The sequence below is a fragment of the Labeo rohita genome, chromosome 16 (genome assembly GCF_022985175.1).
Source record: "Labeo rohita strain BAU-BD-2019 chromosome 16, IGBB_LRoh.1.0, whole genome shotgun sequence".
NCBI lineage: Eukaryota > Metazoa > Chordata > Actinopteri > Cypriniformes > Cyprinidae > Labeo > Labeo rohita.
The window spans coordinates 28349621-28371638 of NC_066884.1; the positions used below are offsets into that span (position 1 = coordinate 28349621).

The following is a 22018-nucleotide window of genomic DNA, read 5'->3' on the forward strand; positions in this document are numbered from 1 at the left end:
TGTGGACTATATGTAAATGACTTTTATGTGAAATATCTTATACAGGTCAGTACTAAATAAAAAATAACACACATTTTGTATGTTTCCTTTTATTTTGGTAAAATAATTAACATATTGCAGATTCTGCAAGGTGTATTTATAATTTTGACCTCAACTATAAATAGATAGATAGACTTTCACTCAACAAGCAAATACAGTAATTGTGGCAGATTGCGAATAACTCATTCAAAGAGAAGCGTCATAAACTGAAAATAAAAGTTTTATCTAAAAAATGTTTAAATACATAACCAAATAGATGTTTTAAAAACCTTACTAATAGTTGTGTTTACATTCGAGATTTGTTGGAACGTAGCCTCAACCCATGCGCAGTTTTTTCAGTTCACTGCACCGTACATCTCACACTATTGATTCTAGGGCAGGGAATAAGCAATGCTTCACCAAGCACCCTTCTAAGGTCGAACAAAACTCTGTCCCTGAATTTCCAGGGGAATAAAGAATCTTGTGGCTGGTGCCTGTTCACATATGGGATCAGTACAGAAATAGATGGCAGGCAAACAGGCTTTAACTGCAACCACATGCATTCTGGATTCTATTGCTCCTTCAAACAAAGAGAATGAGGCCTGCAGTGGGATATAGAAAACGTTTTTGTGAATGTTTATGTCATACTGATCTTAAAATGATTTTGCATGAGTGATGCTGTGTTAACGAGTCACTGCCATGGTCAGCTTGTCATCAGCATTACTTGGATCAAGGCCTAGGAATATGAAAACCCATACAGAGTTTTTAAACTAAACAAAAAGAATAGCTTGCAGTCGTTTTGTAATGGCCCCAAAATGAATGGTAATTTACACACCATGTCATTCGAAACTCATACGACTTCCTTTTTTTAGTGAAATGCAAGAAGCAAAATTCTGAAGACTTTTTTTTTCATGCTGTTACTAGAAAAGTGGCCTGGAGCTTTCAAGTTTCAAATATGACACAAAAGCACTATAAATGAATCATAAAATTGGTTGATGTCACTCGTGTTATGTTCCCAGTGTTCTAAAGCCATACGATAGCTTTGCGTGAGAAACAGAATGAAACTTATAATATTTCCCTCCAAATCAGATGCAGCGACCATTAAATTAGTGAACTGAGAACCAGATGCACCTAATAACGGAACAAATCATTCAGATATGATTCAAAAGAATTATTTGTTCAGTTATTTGACAGGCCATATTTTCCAGAAAATAAGTTGCACTTTATTCTGAGTTGCGCTTGTTCAAAATTGATTTTTGAGAGAGGAAAAAACTGATACGTCACATCAGTCTATAAGTCACATTATATTATTCCATTCAGATTAATGTAAATTTGCATACATTATAAATACTATAAACATATGTCTTTTTAGTTTCCCTCATTCTGCAACAAAACTTTTAAATTTAACAGCATCTAGAAAAGAACAGGAATAAAAATAAAAGTATAAAACAAACAGAAATTATTGTGGCATTCATTATAAAAACATTTATAAGAAATAGCAACCCCATACAAATTTACTTCAAGGGATTTAAACTGACATATGGAAAATGCACTGTACGAATCCAAATATGTACATGTTGCATTTTATTTTACATTTATGATTTTTTATTCTTGCAATTAAAAAAAAAGAGTTGATATCTCATATTAAAGTCAGAATTGTGAGATATAGTCACAATTACCTATTTTATGTACACTATATTGCCAAAAGTATTCGCTCACCTGCCTTGACTCGCATATGAACTTAAGTGACATCCCATTCCTAATTCATAGGGTTCAATATGACGTCGGTCCACCCTTTGCAGCTTCAACAGCTTCAACTCTTCTGGGAAGGCTGTCCACAAGGTTTAGGAGTGTGTTTATGGGAATTTTTGACCATTCTTCCAGAAGCGCATTTGTGAGGTCACACACTGATGTTGGGCGAGAAGGCCTGGCTCTCAGTCTCCGCTCTAATTCATCCCAAAGGTGTTCTGTCGGGTTGAGGTCAGGACTCTGTGCAGGCCGGTCAAGTTCATCCACACCAGACTCTGTCATCCATGTTTTTATGGACCTTGCTTTGTGCACTGGTGCGCAGTCATGTTGGAAGAGGAAGGGGCCAGCTCCAAACTGTTCCCACAAAGTTGGGAGCATGGAATTGTCCAAAATGTCTTGGTATGCTGAAGCATTCAGAGTTCCTTTCACTGGAACTAAGGGGCCAAGCCCAGCTCCTGAAAAACAACCCCACACCATAATCCCCCCTCCACCAAACATTACACTTGGCACAATGCAGTCAGACAAGTACCGCCAAACCCAGAATCGTCCATCAGATTACCAGATGGAGAAGCGCGATTCGTCACTCCAGAGAACGCGTCTTCACTGCTCTAGAGTCCAGTGGCAGCGTGCTTTACACCACTGCATACAACGCTTTGCATTGCACTTGATGTATTGCTTGGATGCAGCTGCTCGGCCATGGAAACCCATTCCAAGAAGCTCTCTGCGCACTGTTCTTGAGCTAATCTGAAGGCCACTTGAAGTTTGGAGGTCTGGAGCGATTGACTCTGCAGAAAGTTGGCGACCTCTTCGCACTATGTGCCTCAGCATCCGGTGACCCCGCTCCATCAGTTTACGTGGCCTACCACTTTGTGGCTGAGTTGCTGTCGTTCCCAAACGCTTCCACGTTCTTATAATACAGCTGACAGTCGACTGTGGAATATTTAGGAGCGAGGAAATTTCACGACTGGACTTGTTGCACAGGTGGCATCCTATCACAGTTCCACGCTGGAATTCACTGTGGTCCTGAAAGCCACCCATTCTTCCACAAATGTTTGTAAAAACAGTCTGCATGCCTAGGTGCTTGATTTTATACACCTGTGGCCATAGAAGTGATTGGAACACCTGATTCCGATTATTTGGATGGGTGAGCGAATACTTTTGGCAATATAGTGTATTTACTTTTTTAATCTGTGTTGTAAAAAAAAAACAATTGTGAGATGTAAACTCAATTCTGAGAATAAAAAGTAAAAATTATGGGATAAAAAGTCACAATTATCTATTTTTTATTATTTATTTAATTGCAGAAACAAGCTTCCATAATTTGTTTCTCACACAATGCTATCATATGGCTTCAGAAGATTTAAAGTATTCATAATTCATCGTTTTTATATAACTGCATGAACATAATGTGTGTTTGGAACATGTGGGTGAGTAAATGACGATGGAATTTTCGTTTTTTGGATGAACTATTTTAAAGAGCAGACGTAAGCCAGACTATTTAATATTCTAAGGCAGAAGGACGATTTTCACACATATGAAATGCAGAATCACACCACACTCAGTTCTCTTCATTATGTATTTTTTTTCTCAGGCGCCAGCCTGCACACCGCAGACCAGAGGTACTTCTGGTTCCACCACAGCGACGGTGACACAATGACTGTCCAAAACCCAGAGGAGATGAATCTGTGTTCCGCTGTTTGGGCTGTGGTGGCCTACGTGGTCGCTGACCTGGAGGAAATGCTCCCTAGATAGTGAGTCACTCATAAATGACCGAACAAACCCCTGTCCATCAGCTTACGGCAGCCGGTCGATCACACCAATACCTTTGGGAATTCTCTATTTAGTCTGAGATTTATTATTATTTTTTTTTTTTTTGTGATTTGACTTCATCATAACCTCAGGTACACTTCTGATCACTCCACTGTCATGTATTATATATACTACTACTTTGATGCTTGTGTAATTTTCTTTTTTTTTTTTTCTTTTTTGAATGTGTAATTTAGTTTTATAATAGTTCCAGTTATGCCATTACTATTCTATTTTCTATTTTATTTTCATTCATTTGTCAATTTTCTAAACATAAGAAGTTCCTCATCTATAATAAAATTACATTGAAAGTAAAAAAAAAATGTATGAATAAAGATCCAGTTTCGGTGGCTAAAATTAACTTGGCGAGTCTTGGCTTCATCATAAACAGCATGATGCTGTTATGATGTCATTTTCCACAAACTGAATAGGTATTAGTCATCAGAACATCTGACTTCCTCTTGGAAACTAATCCTAGTTCTCTTTTCCTACAACAAACAAACAAAATGTCATGGACACGCTACTGTTTAATCATACTTCCGCTCTTCTTTCAAAGAAGTTGTTATTTCAAGAAGATGAAAATCATTTCAATTTGACAAATTTTTGTCCCTCTATTCAAAATCCATTCTACTATATTTTAATGCTTCAAAAATATATATTGTTAAAGAAAACCAAATGAATTAAGCAGTTCAAAGTCTACTGAAGAGACACAATAGCTTTATATGATGAACACATGTAATTCAGGCATTTATTGACAGCACTGATCAGCATTGACAAGCATTGATCAGTACACAGCACATCAAATGTGATAAAAACGTTTGAGCTTCCGCAAAAGCAAGTGAGGTTTGTTTTTTAAGCTTCCGTTTATCATATTGATTAAATCTCTGTATGTGTGTTTATCGGTGTGTAAGTAGAAGTATAAATTAAATCTATTATGATATAAAGTGATTGTGTTTCTTCCGAACACTTGGATTAAACTGCACAAGACACATGAACTTTCTGAAGCTTATAAATTTTAGTAGAATTTTTTTTTTAATGTTTACATACACCTTGCATATTCTGCAAAATGTTAATTATTTTACCAAAATAAGAGCAATCATAAAAAATGCGTTATTTTTTTTTCTAGAACTGACCTGAATAAGATATTTCACATAAAAGATGTTTACATATAGTCCACAAGAGAAAATAATAGTTTTTATTTATAGAAATGACCCTGTTCAAAACTTTACATACGCTTGATTCTTGATACTGTGTTGTTAGCTGAATGATCCACAGCTGTGGCTTTTTTTTTTTTTTCTTGGTGATAGTTCTTCACGAGTCCCTTTTTTTGGCCATGAACAGTTATACTGCCTGCTGTTCTTCAAAGGTCCTACAAATTCTTTGGTTTTTCAGCATTGTGCATTTGAACTGTTTCCAACAATGACTGTATAATTTTGATCCATCTTTTCACACTGTGGACAACTGAGGGACTTAAATGCAACTATTACAGAAGGTTCAAACGTTCACTTTATGCATTAAGAGCCAGGGGGGTGAAAACACCCTTGTCTCTTAATGCATTGTTTTTCCTTCTGGAACATCAGTGAATGTTTGAAACATCTGTAATAGTTGCATATGAGTCCCTGATGAGTGTAAACTTTTAACCGAGGTTTTTATAAATTCAACTATTATTTTCTCTTGTGGACCATATGTAAACATCTTTTATGTGAAATATCTTATTCAGGTCAGTACTAAATAAAAAATAATCTCATTTTGGTAAAATTAACATTTTGAAGATTCTGCAAGGTGTGTAAACTTTTGACCTCAACTGTATCTTTTTGTATGTGTGTTCAGAAGATAAACAAAAGTTTTATGGGTTTGGAACGACATGAGGGTTAAATCATCCAGATGGATGCGTTCTTATATCCTATATTGTCCTATATTGATATTGAAAATGTAACTGTGTTTTACTGTATGTTTAACAAGCAAAGGAAATGCTGTGGTAAGCTTGTGTCCTCATTATGCTGTATGTGTACGTGCGCGTGTCCATGTGAGCTGCACTTAATGTCTGGTTTTCAATTACATCAAACAAGTAAGTTCTTGTTTCTATGACAACTTGGATTGAGAGGACATATGAACATTATGCAAGAAAATCAGCCCTAGTCTTTGGTTTTCCCACAGCGTTTCTACTCGCCATGACTAAATCTGAATCATACAACCATCTTGAATGCACATGTTTGACAAAGAGAAATGTCACAGACTTGGGAGGTTACTGTATGTGCCAGCTTCCTGGGATCTGTGCTTTTTTTCTTTTCGCAACAGCTACATTCCCCTTTTTTTCTAGATGTAAAATTACCCAGATAAGTTTGGTTAACAGGGTAATAGGTTGCTTTAAAGTGAACACCTAGTTGTACTTAAATGATCCTTGCACCATTCTTGACTTTCGCTGTCTCGTAGATATACTAATTTCTCCTCTATCCTAAAGAAAAAGGAGTTTTTCCTCTGCTTTGATCGGATAACAAAGGTTTGCAGGCATTGACCCAAGGCTGCTTTTACATTGCCTTGGGCCACAGATTAGAGACCACATCATAAAAGCATTTTCCTGGGATTTCAGAAACTTAACTTTATTGAAAGCTGCCAAGACTTATTCTCTGGCCTCGATGTACTGTATTGACAAGGTCCAGACACAACATTTCTGAAAGGAATATTCCGGGTCCGGTACAAGTTAAGCTCAGTCGACAGCATTTGTGGTGTTACAGAATATTGATTTACACACACACACACACATTCTTGCATTTGTGGTTTACGGGGACTATAGGCGTAATGGTTTTTATACTGTACAAACCGTATTTTCTATCGCCCTACACCTACCCTATACCTAAACCTAGCCCTCACAGGAGACTGTGCACACTTTTTGAATTTCATAAAACACTGTTTAGTATGTTTTTTAAGCCTTTTGTTTTACGGGGACACAGGAAGTGTCCTCATAAACCATGTTTACGTTGTAGTACCCATGTCATTAAACACATTTGTGTCCTCATAATCCATATATACCAGAACACACACACACACACACACACACACACACAAAATAATAATAATTTTGACTTGTTCCTACTTTTTAAAATCAGGGTTACAGTGAAGCACTTACAACAAAAGGTAATGTGGCTAAAACATAAGCATTAAAATAGTAATTAGTAATTTAAAAAATAGTAAATAGTCATTTTAAAGAATGGTGATGAAAAAAGGCTTTAAAATGATTACGAGTAAAAAAAAAATCACTACTATTTCTGTATTTTTTTTTTTTTTTTTTTAAATGGAGATATGAGTTGAATTTATTCATTTATATTTTTATATTATTTTATTTATGTTTATCCCACAAATGAGCTTAAAGAGAGTTCACATTTCACATTTAAAATCTTAAAAATGTATAGAAATTAATACTTTTATTTAGCAAGGATGCTTAATTTGATCAAATGTGATGATACATTTATAATGTTACAAAAGATTAAGACTATTTCAGATGCTGTTCTTCTGAACTTTCTATTCATCAAAGAAACCTGAAAACATTTTACTCAGCCGATTTTCAGTACTACACTACACACACACACAAAACAATAATAATTTTGACTTGTTCCTACTTTTCAAAATCAGGGTTACAGTGAAGCACTTACAACAAAAGTAAATGTGGCTAAAACATAAACATCAAAATAGTAATTAGTAATTAAAAAATAGTAAATAGTCATTTTAAAGAATGGTGATGGAAAAAAAGGCTTTAAAATAATTACTTATAAAAAAAAAATCACTATTATTTCTACTATTTCACTACTATTTCTGTTTTTTTTTTTTTTTTTTTTTTTTTTTTTAAGAAAAGGGAGATATGAGTTGAATTTATTTATTTATATTTTTAGATTGTTTTATTTATGTTTATGCCGCAAATGAGCTTAAAGAGAGTTCACATTTCACAATTAAAATCTTAAAAATTTATAAAAATGAATACCATTATTTAGCAAGGATGCTTTAAATTGATCAAATGTGATGATACATTTATAATGTTACAAAAGATTTCTATTTCAGATAAATGCTGTTCTTCTGAACTTTCTATTCATCAAAGAAACCTGAAAAAATTCTACTCAGCCGTTTTCAACATACTACTACTACTACTACTACTACTACTAATAGATGGTTTTTGAGCAGTAATTAGAATAATTTCTGAAGGATCATGTGACTGGAGTAATGATGCTAAAAATTCAGCTTTGAAATCACAGGAATAAATGACATTTTAAAATATATTCAAATAGAAAGCAGTTATTTTAAATAGTACAAATATTTCAGAATTGTACTGCTTTTGTTGTATTTTGAATCAAATAAATGCAGGCTTGGTGAGCAGAAGAGACTTAAAAAAAAAAAAAAAAAAAAAAAAAAAAACATTAAAAAAACTGGTAGTGTAGTTCTAGCTATGTGAATATATAATAACTAATGATCTGTTAAGCATTATATATGTTAATGATTTATTAATGAAAGTTATTCTAAAGTGTTCCCAGCAGTTGTGTCTGTTTTGAAGGCCGATAGATTCACAAGGAATACTTTTATGATGTCTTTATGAACTTTTTGAAGCTTGAAAATGTTGGTTGCATACACTTTCAGTGGATAGACAATAAAAAAAATGATCAGAGGATACCTTACAATAAAAATATTTTCATTTGTGTTCCAAAATTGAAAGTCTTATGGGTTTGGCAAAACACAAATAATGACAGAATTGTTATTTTTGTGTTCTACCTTTTGTTTCTTGTAGGCGTGATTGGATTTGAGCTGTTGCATTTGGGTTACACAGTGCAGGCCATTGGGTGTGGTGGGTAAAAGTCGTAGAATCGCACCTTTGCAGTTATTTTCCAGCTCACGGGTAGGAGAGAATTGCTTTGAGTAGAAAACAGCTGGAAGCTTTTAGCCGCATTTGTGTATGTTATTGCAAATGATGTCAGGATTTGTGAGGGCACCACTCGGCCTATGAAAACAAAACTTAGACTAGACGCAGGAGGCGCACTTCGTTAACTTTCCCAGAAATCGTGGATACGGACGTGTGTGTAAGTGAGGTTTGGAGTTGTTTGGAATGCTAGACTTGGCTTTGGTCTTAAAAGCATGCCTGGGATGGATGCATATGGAAGCGGTCAGTAATTTAATTACAGGTCGTGGAAGCACAGATCGCGGAAAGTAAAAGCACTCATTGTGACGTGGTTACTGTTGATCATGCTAAACCCATTTTATATGCCTTAAAGGTTTCATCTGCTTACTAACAGACTTCCAAATAGGGCCATTGAGTTTAATGAGGTTACGCTGAGATTGTTGGTGTAATGAGTTGGAAAATCATGTGAGTGGGAAAGGCCACTATTTCCTCCATTTACCTACACTGAAGACAGCCCACCAGTAAACACAACACAAACCAATTTAAAGTTCCACAGAGTCACCTTCTTTACATAAGGTTATGGAGCGTGATGCCCATCCATCATGCTTTATTTATAGAATCAACTTGCCCCTTTCCACCGAGCTGTGCGTTAGGACGTCTTTATTCAAGCACACAAAATATGTATGTCAGAGATATAGAGGAGACCGAAAATAAAGTCAAGGTGGTTGAGGGGCAGTTGCTGAAGGCTTTCGGTTCCTAAAATTATGGCGTAGCGTTGATTACCACAAGAAAAAACAGGGCCAATTACTGTAGGTTTTAAAAATAAAAATATGAAGCTTAAAATCTAATTTTATAAAAACATTTACATTAATATTTCTGTTCAAACCTGTGCATTTGATCTGCGTTCAATGACTTTCCCTTGTTTTATTGAATCATGGCCACATTGTACTAATATGTTTTGATTTAATTAAAACAAGTTCACAGATTAGTACAATGTGGCTATGATTTACTAAAATGAGAGAACGAGTAAGTATAATATGGCCATGATTTATTAAAACGAGGGTTGAATTATTAATTCATGGCTGCTATTTAATTACAACGAAGGCAGAAACAAATAAGTTGTGGGAATAAATTAATTCATGGCTATGTCATATGCAGGGCTGTAAAACTGGATATAACTTCACATAAAAAAAGGTTAGTAAGCACTTATTTAAAATACATATATTTTTTTTTTTTTTTTTGGCTACCTTTAGAACAGTGAGTCTTTAGAATCTAAAGTTTGGATGTTTACAGATTGGCCCCATTCACTTCCACTTGTAAGTACGTCAAATTTTTGCTTTTTACTTATTTAAAGCAGAAAGAGGGAAATGTCTAAATTGGTTAAATTGTATTAAATTGGTTAAATTGCAATAAAACCAAAAGATTTCTTAAATGCCTACAGCCATCTCAGTAGAGACCAAAAATGAAGATTCTAGATAAAAACTGTCTAAAAATAATGAAAATGTATTTATAAGATATCACTGCTACACTTTGGATTTAAAATAATAATAATAATAATAATAATAATAATGATGAAGATTTCTAAATAAAAATGTTAAGTAGTTAAATCATATTTATAAGACATTGACTGCTGCACTTTGGATTAAATAAAATAACAGTATTGGTTAATCTGTAAGCATGTTTTTATTTGGTTCATGGGTTTGGTTCCCTACAGGAAATAAATCTACCGCAAGATTGCTTTACTGTCATTAATTTTGATAGTTGATGGGCGGCTTTTGGAACGGAGCATCTCTGTGGGGCTGGATCCCTTCAGGCCAAATGTGGATCTCTGTTACTCAGCAAGCTGAAACTGGAGAGCTTCTCCTGAAACTGCAAGCTTTTGATCATGCTGTCAATTTGAATTTGAACACGTTATTGCAGGTGTAAGAGACTAGATTATGGAAAGCCTTGTTCTGGGTCTCAGCACACTACATTAGTGATCATATCAGGGGATAGAAGTATGTTATGTGGGAAATTGCAATAAACAATTACAAATTGTTATATTTGCTCTTTACTCACATAGGGTACACTGTGGCAATTCATCCAAACTCCTTGTTTTCTATTGTAATAACTATTAAATGTGTTAAATAACCTATTATATGCCCTAAAATTACTATCTTGCCCTGTAGCCAGTTTTATTAGTTAACTGAATCATGCAGTCTGCTCTCAAGATGTGTTTAGACTTAAAGGGGACCTATTATACAAAATTCACTTTTATCTGCCTGTTTCCAGGGGTTGCTACTGTAAAAAAGATTGTGGGTACAACTTCTGGTGATGCAATGGAAGTAGTATACCAATGGTATTTTGTGTGCTAATTAGCAAAGAGGCTAAGTGTTTTACAGATCATTGTTTACTTTGTAAAGCTGCAAACCTTTATGAGAGATTACAGTGCTCAGGGACAACATGTGCTGTTCCAAGTTGTGTTCCCACAAGTTTGGATCGCTAATATTGAATGACTGTCAACTAGTGATGTGACATTTAAACCGAGGAATCAGAGCTTTTGTTAAGGAGTGTGCCAAACGAAGCCTTGATTCGTGGCTTGTGTTATTAACGTAGAAATCACTTTCTGTCCAGTCCCATGAGCAACACGACTTTGCATGTTGGAATGTTCGAACCCCCAGATTTTACTTACTCAGACTTATTTAATTAATTATTAATTAGATAATTATTTAATGTATTAATTATTAATTATTGACACAATTCCAGATTTCTCCCTAAGAACACATCATCGTAGGACAGACGTTGCCTATGCCTGGCATAGACAGCCCTGTGCAAAAGTCCACCATTACTGTTTTCTTGCTGTGGCTGCTGGAGATATACAATGTCAGTGCCAAAGATCCATTACAAGTGTTGTGTTTTGGGATGCACCAGCAAACATAGGACTCTCCATAGACTCCTTCCATCTGAGCTGCTGAGGACACTGTGGTTAAATTTCATTTTCAAAGGAAATGTCCCCGAAAAAAAAATGGTAAAGTCCCATTGTATGTTTAATGATCAATATAAACGCAATATAAACGTCAGCTCCTGAGAAAGTAAGTATCACACATTTGTTATCTATAAATTATATTTTGGGGCTTTTGTTACTTTGTTATTCAGATGGGACAGTGAAGAGATGACAGGAAAATATTAGGTAGAGGGAAGGGAGCGGGATTGGCAAAGGACCTCGAGACGGGAATCAAACTCAGGTCGCCCGTGAGCGCAGTTGTGCTGTATATGTCAGCGCACTAACCACAAGGCTATCGGCGCCGACCCAAATTGCCGTTCTGAAAGCGCCTCGGCACACCAGGCTAATGTAAGGCTAATGTTGCTAAAGCTATCATTGTCTCTGCCTGTTTTCACTGATGCTGCCTTCACATGCTACCAGAATGATCATAAATAGGAATGTGATAGATAAAATTTGCATGTGAAAGTAGGGGTGTAACAATACATGTATTCGTACCAAACCGTCACGGTATGGACATCTCGGTTCGGTGCATGAGGCCTTACAACGAATACAGGCAGTTCACCCTCAATCCAGAAGGGGGCGCCCACAGTAATGCAACGCAACCAGTTGAAAACAAAGATCACTAGACAGTGACCATGTGCTGATTCTGAACGCGTCTCTCACTGACAAAGGAGTATAACGATACTTTAAAGGCTTGCGTATTCAACTGTTTGCGAAATGGAACTTTGTGCTCGTGTATCCTACCTCTCTCATTCGGCACAAATCCAAATATTCCATAATATGTCCATATTTGCGATGCATCCAAATGCTAAACTATTATTTAGTATGTAAATTATAGGCTTTGTACTTTAGTCGTGTTCCAACGTTGAAACAATGAGGCGGGAGCATTTGGTTCACTGTATTTTATTTTGATAAAGTAACTTACCAACTGCACTGTCAAGTTGGCAGTACTTGAAGCCTGGATCTGATATGTTTTGTGTGTGTGTGCACTGGCGCGATTACTTAAGCGGTTGCCTTATACCAGCAAAAACAAGTTAAAAAACTGTCATTTATTGTCTTATTAATAATGCATCACTGTAAAAGGTCTTTTGTAAATTAAAGAAAACAAATAGGATGTCACTTTCTGCCATTTGAGTTTGCCTTCTGTCACAAAAATGAACTGAAACTCAGCATATATAGGCTCAGCATATATAGGCTATGTTACGTGTCGCACTTGTTATATATACAAAAACGTATTAAACTGTGACCCCCGAACCGAGGTATGTATCGAACCGTGACATCTGTGTACCTTTACATCCAATGTGAAAGCAATGTGAAGTTGACCGCTTGAATTTGTTGAGCTAATAATAACAAGTAGGACTTACAGTTTGTGATACCATGCGATGGCACCATGAGACCAGCTATGTCGTTATTTTTATAGCACCATGCCCCCAGTCTGTGTAATTCATCAACACATATTTATTATGCACAGTACAATCAGATGACTGACTTTTCAGTCCAATTCCTGTCTGAACATATAAGGCTGAACAACGCTATTGAGTGCTTCTGACCTTTACAGTGCATGAGATTGTCTTGTTTTGTTTTTGCCGGCTCTTGAAACTCCACCCTCTTCTGAAAAGGGGGCCAGGAGCACCAGCCCATTTGCATTTAAAGGGACAAACACACAAAAAAAAAAAAAAATGGCATGCTTTGGCTCATACTGTAAAAGTGGCAATTTTGAGCTAAAACTTCACATACACTCTCTGGGGACATCGGAGACTTATTTTGCTCTTGCAAAAAAGAGCATAATAGGTCGCCTTTAATGGATTCAGTTCAGAGTTCAGAAATATCCTGGATGTATCTGATAGTGACAAACAGTGAAGCTATCTATCGGTATGTGCTGCCAGGTTACACTGAAGGTAATGTTAGCTGACGTCTCAAAAGTATACTGCAATTAAACTCATACACCATAATTTGAAATTATCTTGGATTCATATATGGATTCATATTCAAATATAGGTAGTGAAAAATTATTTCAAAAATAAAAAAATAAAATAATAAAAATAATTGCCAAATTAGTTAGCTCCCACTTAATAAAAGTTTATTTAGCATAAATATGTAACCCTGTTACTCATTCAGGTTTTTTCCCTGTGTGTTTTGATGTTTAATGTCAACTGCTAGAAAATAAAACAATTGCGTTTTATTACGCTTCACATTTTTAAACTGTATTAAATGAGTTTCAATAATGGCAGATCCATAGAAAATGAATGATAATTGAAATCAATAGAAAATAAAACAGCTTATGTACCCTCTGAGGTTGATGATGAACATTTTCTGAAGGTAAGCAAACGTTTCTTAGAAAAGCTATTTTGTGCCTCTTTTGTGAAACGTTGTTTAAAATGTACAGACCATTGAAGGTTTTATCTTCTTATAGAGATAAAAGGTTTTATATTTGCAACCAAAACCAGACAAACCATGTCCCTGGGGGATAAAGAGAGGATATTCCAAATTCAAGCCTGTATTCCATTCACTTTTACTGAAGCAGCTAAATGAATATTTCATGCAATACATCTCAGAGAGGATTAATCTCTTATGTATCCCATTTGAGCAATCTACCACTACTTTTCCAAGTTAGCTCAACCCATCTGCTAACATATTGTGAACATATTTCAGTAGGATGGCACTGGTTTAACAAATGTTTTTGTGTCGTCAGGGTAACTAAAATCAGGCCGATTTATCATTTGAGTGTCCTGTGAGATTTGTTGTAGCCGGAGGGATACGTTTGGCTGTGGCAGCTAGTTTGGCTCATTTTAGGGTTTTCATCTGGTTTCCAAGCATTCAGTGTGTGCTCAACCCTCCGTTTTGATTGACACGTTCAAGCAGCGAGTTAATTCTGCTGTGTTTGCCTAAGAGGTGGAAGCTATAAGGGAGGACCAATTCCTATTAATGCTAATGCTAATGCCCTGCTCGTGTTTTGGCGTCCTCAGGAAATTTCTACCTTCATCAAGAATTGGGTGCGGCATTTCGTTTCTCAGACTTCAGCTTTACATGGTTTTTGGTAGAAATAGGCTGAAACCTTATCCAGGAGTCAGCAAAAAATGATTTAAATTGAGTTCAAGTACATTTGGCATGTAATAGTTCTTTGAATAAAAAGTTTCCTTTGTCTAGACATAAAATTATCCTCATTATGTGTGTGAATAAAATATAAACACTTGAAGAAGTAAAAAGAACAGAACTGCTTGAGAAACTATCAAGTGTCTTAATTGGATAGTTTTCTCTATTTCTACCCCTGCGTCTTTGGTGTGTGCATGTGTGACTGCTCTTGAGATGAGTTTTCCACAGCCTTGTCTTTTCACATGGTACAATGGAAAATAAAGCCACAGCAATCCAGTCTTTTCTATAAAATGTGCAGCAGATGCTACAGATCAAAATCCCTGAATTCCTAGGATTCTATGAAGCCTAAGCAAAGAACATGACCGGTTTTGCTGCCTGTTCGGTATGAAATGAAAAGCTGAAAGCATGTCCCTGAGAAAGACGAAGAAAGAGCAAATCCTCTTTTGTCCTTGAGCTTTTAACATCAATGATGCAGCTTACGCCCTGATGACAGGTCGTGCCCACCACATCAGTAAATCAATTTAACTTTTCAGTTTAATAAGGATCATTTATTTAAATCGACTTGAAGTCATGTTTGTGATTATGTCCACAGACAATATTAGAATTTGTGAAAATGAGCAGAGACAGTTTTTAGATTCTACACTATTGGAGAACAGATCTGCTCCATCAGCCTTCAGAAAGTTCATTTGTCCTGACACGGTTTTGACTTCACTCTGACAGGTTGAAGCGCACATCCACTTAAACTTATACGGCTGATTTTATGAGGCACTTGTCACTTTTTTTCTTATTGAAATTGATTTCAAGACCGTGTTATTCTCGAGATTTAGGAAGGAGCGACTAGACTATTGAAACGGAGGCTGTGCTGATGCAATTTACTGCAATCGAGCGGTATGATAGTAAAACAGCCTGTTCTGCTGCCTATTGTCTGTAATGATTTTTTCTTTTCTCTGCTGCATTTTTTCAGTTTCACTTATAGTAGTCAATCATCCAAATTGCGTAAAGCCGCAGAGTCTATTTATCATTACAGAATTGAGCACGGTGAAACACTATTGTTTGTGTCTTTTGCAAAAATGATACAATCTTTGCAAAAGTGCATATGTCTGACTATCATTAACAGCTCCCAGCTCTGTGCAGTTTCATCATCGTCTCACAGCTGGCAACATACACAAGCTAAATGATGTTGTGCTGCTGAATATTTACATTTGTTTCATACTGAGCAATCAAAAGGATGTAAGATGAATTGTTTTGCAGAATTTATCTGTTGCAGATGTGTTACTTTGTTTTCATATCTCAAACTCTTGTAGGGGAAACAGGGGTAGTGTTGTAACACAGGATTAGTTATACCACTGTATCACTTTAACCAGTTAGAAATGAGCAATAGCGATGAAATCACTACAGTGTATGATTTCCACCCTCCTGATGTGACCATAGAAGCTGTAAGACTTAGTAAAAACTATTTTTAAATACAAAATTATTGATTTATAATTTTAACATCTGCACAAGCTTTTTATCTATCTATCTATCTATCTATCTATCTATCTATCTATCTATCTATCTATCTATCTATCTATCCCATTATTTTAGTGTTGGGTGTTACCTTAATTAGTGGTTCAAGCACAAGTGCTAAACCCTATTGTAATTGTTAGAATGGTCACGGATCAGCGATCTCCATGTAAAACTGATCTTACAGACCCAACCGTTAAGTCATAGAGACTTGAAACTTGGAGGGATGGTAGTACTCACACTGCTGACAACGTGACCCAGGCTCGCCCCAATCAGCCTGACTCGCTCATAACTCCTAAACTGTCAGTCGCAGGCTCGAGTGTCTTATGTCGTTGGAATCCTTGGCTCATGGCGGACAAAACGCATAGATTTGATTGTAAAAAAAAACCTGCTGTTGTGAACTAGTCCTAGGTTTTTCTCCTGATCAGAACCATACCAGTTAAGAAAGATTCTCTGGAAAGTGAATATCAGTATCAAAAAAAAGTTTAATTTTCGACTCCCCATCACAAAGCGGTGCCAAAACATTTGAAAGGGGCAGGGCCACTTTTAGTAAAATGCCTATAACTCCTGAACAGAATGAGACATCTCTGCCAAACTTAGAATACTTATGCAAGAGCTGAATCTGAGGCCATAGAAAAAAAAACGCAAAGCTTGGCCACTTGGTGGCGCTATAAGGGGGAAGAAACTTTAAAAAAATGGCTATAACTGCGCAACCATTTGTCCTATCAACATAAAAATCTGTGTGAGCTATCTTGGTCCCAAGTGCCGCAAGTGTCTACAAGGACATTTGCGTATCTCAAAAAACATGGCTGCCATTGGCCAACGAAGTTTGAGCACCTGTTAGACAAGGTTAACAGAAGCCGATCTGAATGAAACTTGGTGGGCCTGTTTGAAAGAAATCTGTCACTAGGAGGCCATATCACATTTTTCAAGGGCGTAAATGATTGTACATTGTGCAGTTTTTCGCACATTCAGTACTGTGCAAAAGTTTTAGGCCACTAGTATTTTCACCAGCTAAAAAATGGTTTAAAGTAAGTTATTTCTATCTTTTGCTGTAGTGTGTCAGTAAATAATATCGGTTTACATTTCCAAACATTCTGTTTGCCATTAATTGTAATAATCTAGTGAGATTTTTGTTTGCTCAAGGAGTCTGACAACAGCCAGTGCTCCACACTGATCTAATCTCATCATCATCCAGTCTTCCTGGAATGACATGAAGACACAGAACAAACTGAAACAGAGTAAATCCAGAAGAACTGTGGCAATGTCTCCAAGATGCTACAAGAGACCTACCTGCAAAGCTACCTGAAAAAGTTTGTTTTGTTTCTTCATGTCATTCCAGAGACAGACTGGATGATGGTGAGATCAGATCTCTGTGCAGAGCACTCGCTGTTGTCAGACTCCTTGTGTAAAAAAAAATCTCACTGGATTATTACGATTAATGGCAAAATGAATGTTTGGAAATGTAATCTGATATTTCCTACTGACACACTATAGCAAAAGACTGACTTTAACTGACTTTAAACCATTTTTTTAGCTGATGAAAATACTAGTGGCCTAAGACTTTTGCACAGTACTGTACATCCGGACAACTTTGCCTCTAGAACCTTTTCTAATGGGGTTGTTTAGAAAAGGGGCCTGCCCAAAATATTGCTTGAACCCCGATAATCGCTGCTTTCAGCTATATTTATGTTTTGTCTTTGTGTATGCAGTATGACTCTATATACCATCTATATGTTTATGGGCGGGTCACTTAGGATGAACTGTGATTCATCATGTTTTCTATCTTGGTAGTTTGAGTAAATTGACATTCATACCATTATATATCATATCTCTCTTAATGAAAAGTATATATTTTTAGAAGTTGTGAAAAATAGAGTCAAATGCCAATCCCAAACTATTACTGCTATTTTTCTAAATGTTTCATTTCTGTCACAGCTGAACCACAGAAACCACCAAGTTGAAATCACAGCTACCACTTTAAAGTGTTAATTTATCTAAAAATAAAAATTCTGTCATTAATTACTCACAGTCATGACATTCCAAACCCACAAGACTTTCGTTCATCTTTGGAACACAAGTTAAGATATTTTTGATGAAATCCAAGAGGTTTCTTACCCTGCATAGACGGTAACAGAACTATCACATTCAAGGCCATATCAACTATTTAGCCAGCCGGTTTAACTGTAATTTTATGAAGCTATGAGAATACTTTTTGTGTGAAAAGAAAACAAACATAATGACTTTATTCAACAATTTTTTCTCTTTGTGTCTGTCTCCGCTGCACATTCACGACAGTATCATGACACATGCATGTGGTGCTTCCATCTCTCTTAGTTCATCATCTGTATATGTTGGTTTAAATAAAGCTGGGAAAAAAATTGCAAGTCATCCTCTCTGTCAACATCTTCAGACATGTTTGCAAAGACTTTTCAGAACATCAGAACCACAAATATTTTAAAAAATATCTTAATTTCTGTTCCGAAGATGAACAAAGGTCTTACAGGTTTGGAATTACATGATTTTCAATTTTGGATGAACTATACCTTTAACAGATTTTTTATTGTTGTCAGTTTTTTAATAATAATAATAATAAAAAAATCCTGTATGCAATTTTCTATACACTACAATAGAGTAATGCACAAAATGTTTTCTGTTAGTGTTACAACCCATACCGGTTGTGGGCTGGGATATAACAACTGTCTTCATGTAACATTATTTACCAAGTTTATGAATAAGTAGAAGGTGTTTTAAATGTAACATTTTGGAAATATCACATAAGTTGAGCACTAAAAAAGCACTTTCAGATGCATGTCTGCCTTGTCACACAGTCTGCCATGAGCAGTAGTTAGCTGGATATGTTAAAAGTGACATGGTCAAAGGTCAGAGGTGGCGTGTGAGTGTGTGTCATTGCAAGAGCTTTACACATGCGTTGAGTCACTAGTGATGAGAAGAGTAAGATCACATGCTGCTATGTCAATTTTTTTCTATTTTCCCACTCCCACACACATTGCAGTCTCTCAGCAGTGACCTTTTTGATCTAATTTTCCCATTGTGTTTTTTTAATTTCCACCTACTCAAATGAACTCTTTTTCCACTTATTTTGCTTTTTTTCGCTTCTAGTCTAAAATAAACTGCAAACCAAGGGGAGAAGGGGGTTCTGTCTCAGCTGCTCGTATCACTATGTGCTACATATATGTGGAGTTAAAGCAGTGGTTTTGGGGGGGCAGGGGGATGTGGTTGTAACTGCTGTCTCCCTCCTCTTCACGGTTAATTCCAGCACTAGCTTACAGACATCATGTCTTGATTGACCATTTGCGGTGGTGTAAATGATTACAGTAACGTCATATAAATGATGCTCCCGGGATTGTGGTAAGTGATGCAGCTGGAATGATGGATTGTATGATGAAGTTTCCATTTATTCATCCCTGACCCAAACTGTCCAGAGCTTCTACCCTGCTCATGTTTAAAAACATTTAGAGTCTATGTAAAATACAACAATTAGAGGAAAGTTCACCCCAAAAATATAAATTCTGTCATCATTTACTTACCCTCATGGTGGTCAAAACCATATCATTTTTATTTTCCCATGAAACAGAATGCTGATGCTACTTTCTTCCATACAATTTCATGATGAGCCATCAAACTCCAAAAGACAAAAAAGTACTCCACATGACTCAATATTCCAAGTCTTCTAAAGCAAAACAATATCTGTCATGAGAGACTCACACAAATATCCCCTTCACTTCCGAATATCATTTACACTTCCACGTATTCAAACTGGATATGTTATGACTGGTTACAAGATATGCGACCACCAGTGACATTTGTAATCATTGATGCCTTTAGAGTGTTTTTTGACTTACTTAAAGGGATAGTGCACCCACAAATTTAAATTCTGTCATTAATTACTCACACTCATGTCGTTCCAAACCCGTAAGACCTACGTTCAACTTCGGAACACAAATTAAGATATTTTTTATGAAATCCGAGAGCTTTCTGAACCTCCATAGACAGCAAGGGTACTATCACCCTCAAGGCCAAAAAAAGTAGTAAGGACATCGATAAAATAGTCCATGTGACATCGGTGGTGCAACTGTAATTTTATAAAGCTATGAGAATACTTTTTGTGCACAAAGAAAGCAAAAATAACAAATTTATTCAACGATTTCTTCTCTTCTGGGTTAGTCTGCCGCCATTATTGAGAGTACCACGACGCATGTGCATTCCTCAGCTCGTAAACAAAGCACAGTGCATGCATGTGTTAGCAGCAGCACGCAGAAAGCTCTCGGATTTCATCAAGAGGTTTTGAAGGGTTCTTTGTGTATTTGAACCCTTTCCAACCACAGAATGAAGATGTGTACATTTTTTCTGCTTTGCCTAAATATCTTTTTTTGTTTGTTTGTTTAATTTAGTACTTCCCTTCAGAAGCTACAGAAGATACTTGCGTGTTTCCCAGAAGACAAAATAAGTTAAATTTACCCTTCAAATTTAAAAAGTTTTTAATGCATTGTGTTTCCTTCTGAAGCATCAGTGAGTGTTTGAGCCTTCTGTAATAGTTGCATATGAGTCCCTCTCAAAATCATAGTCATTGTTGGAAAGGGTTCAAATACACAAAAATGTTGAAAAACCCAAATATCTGTGGGACCTGAAGGATTTTTCTGAAGAACAGCGGGCAGTTTAGCTGTTCAGGACAAAGAAGGACTCATGAACAACTATCACAAAATAATAATAATAATAAAAAAAAAGCTGTGGATCATTCAGGTAACAATGCAGTATTAAGAATCCAGCGTATGTAAACTTTTGAAAAGGGTCATTTTTTATAAATTCAACTATTATTTTCTCGTGTGGACTATATGTGTACACATCTTTTATGTGGAATATCTTATTCAGGTCAGTACTAAATAAAAGATAACATGCATTTTAAATTAAATGAATTCTTTGCTGATTCTGCAAGGTGTATGTAAACTTTTGACCTCAACTGTATATGTCCATATCATTATTCAGTTCGTTATTTATTTTAAAGTACATTTTTTAAACATTTGTGAAGATCTGAAATGCAAGTATACATTCAATATAATTAACCTTTTCACAAAAAGACAGACACAAAACAATATTTCTCTTCAGAAGCTTTGGGGTGTGGTAAAATCCATCCCATTCACTTTTGTTGTGCAGAAAATAATCAGTGTAAATAAGTAAATAGGTGAATCAAACATATAAACTTTCTTTATTTTTTTGTATAAAGTGAGTGAAATACTTCATACACACATTTTACTGCAAACTTGCAAAATCTTTTGCCCTTGTAGAAGATTCACATTTTTACTAAAGCATATGTATTTCGATTCTAAACTCCAGGGTTAGTATTCATCAAAGGCAGGTCCAAGCAGTCTGTCTCTCAGCTCTGCACAGTATCAGTGCATAATATGCAGTGTGTTAGAAGGTAATGTTTGTTTGATGTAAACACTAGTGTTTTGAAGATTTTGATTAATGATCAGACTTGGTGTAGATATGGAAAAGGCCTGGTGTAGCAGTCCATTATTGTAATCCTGACTTGGAAAAAAAAAGTCTTTGATGGATCCTTTACAATCGAGCTACGCCAGAATCTGCAAGATCAGCTCTCTGTTTGAACAACAAATTAAAGAAAAAATGGGGGGAAAAGAAAAGGCCAAAAGAGAGAATTGCAGCAAACTATGAATACAAATGAACACTTTAGGAACGGCCGTAAGTGATGGATCGCTCAGTATTTCCGGAGGTTTGATGAGTGCATTACAGTACATGCATAATTTCCACGCCAGGCAGAAACATGGCCTGCGCATCTTAGATGTTGTATAAAAAACTTTCGCTAGGATTGAAATATATGCCACACTTTTATGAATTCATGATATGTTTACCTCCCAGCCTGGCTTTGCTGAGACAAGCTGTATTTTCTGAATGCAGATGTTTAGTATTTACATTTCAAAACACTTTCAGGAGTGAATGATTCACAT

General features: G+C 36.0%; 1 protein-coding gene across 3 annotated transcripts in view; it reads left to right on the forward strand.

Annotated features, from left to right (window-relative positions):
• Window positions 1–22018, forward strand: part of LOC127178518 (carboxypeptidase Q) — an 85069-nt gene that overhangs the window by 61698 nt on the left and 1353 nt on the right. The window contains exons 8-9 of one of the 3 annotated variants that reach the window (XM_051131436.1): window positions 3359–3518; window positions 20447–20522. In XM_051131436.1, the coding sequence (XP_050987393.1) occupies window positions 3359–3518; window positions 20447–20507 (221 nt within the window). In that variant the 3' untranslated portion in view covers window positions 20508–20522. Of the gene's footprint in view, window positions 1–3358; window positions 4674–20446; window positions 20523–22018 lie in introns of those variants that run through there. The other 2 variants (XM_051131438.1, XM_051131437.1) reach the window with 2 other exon arrangements.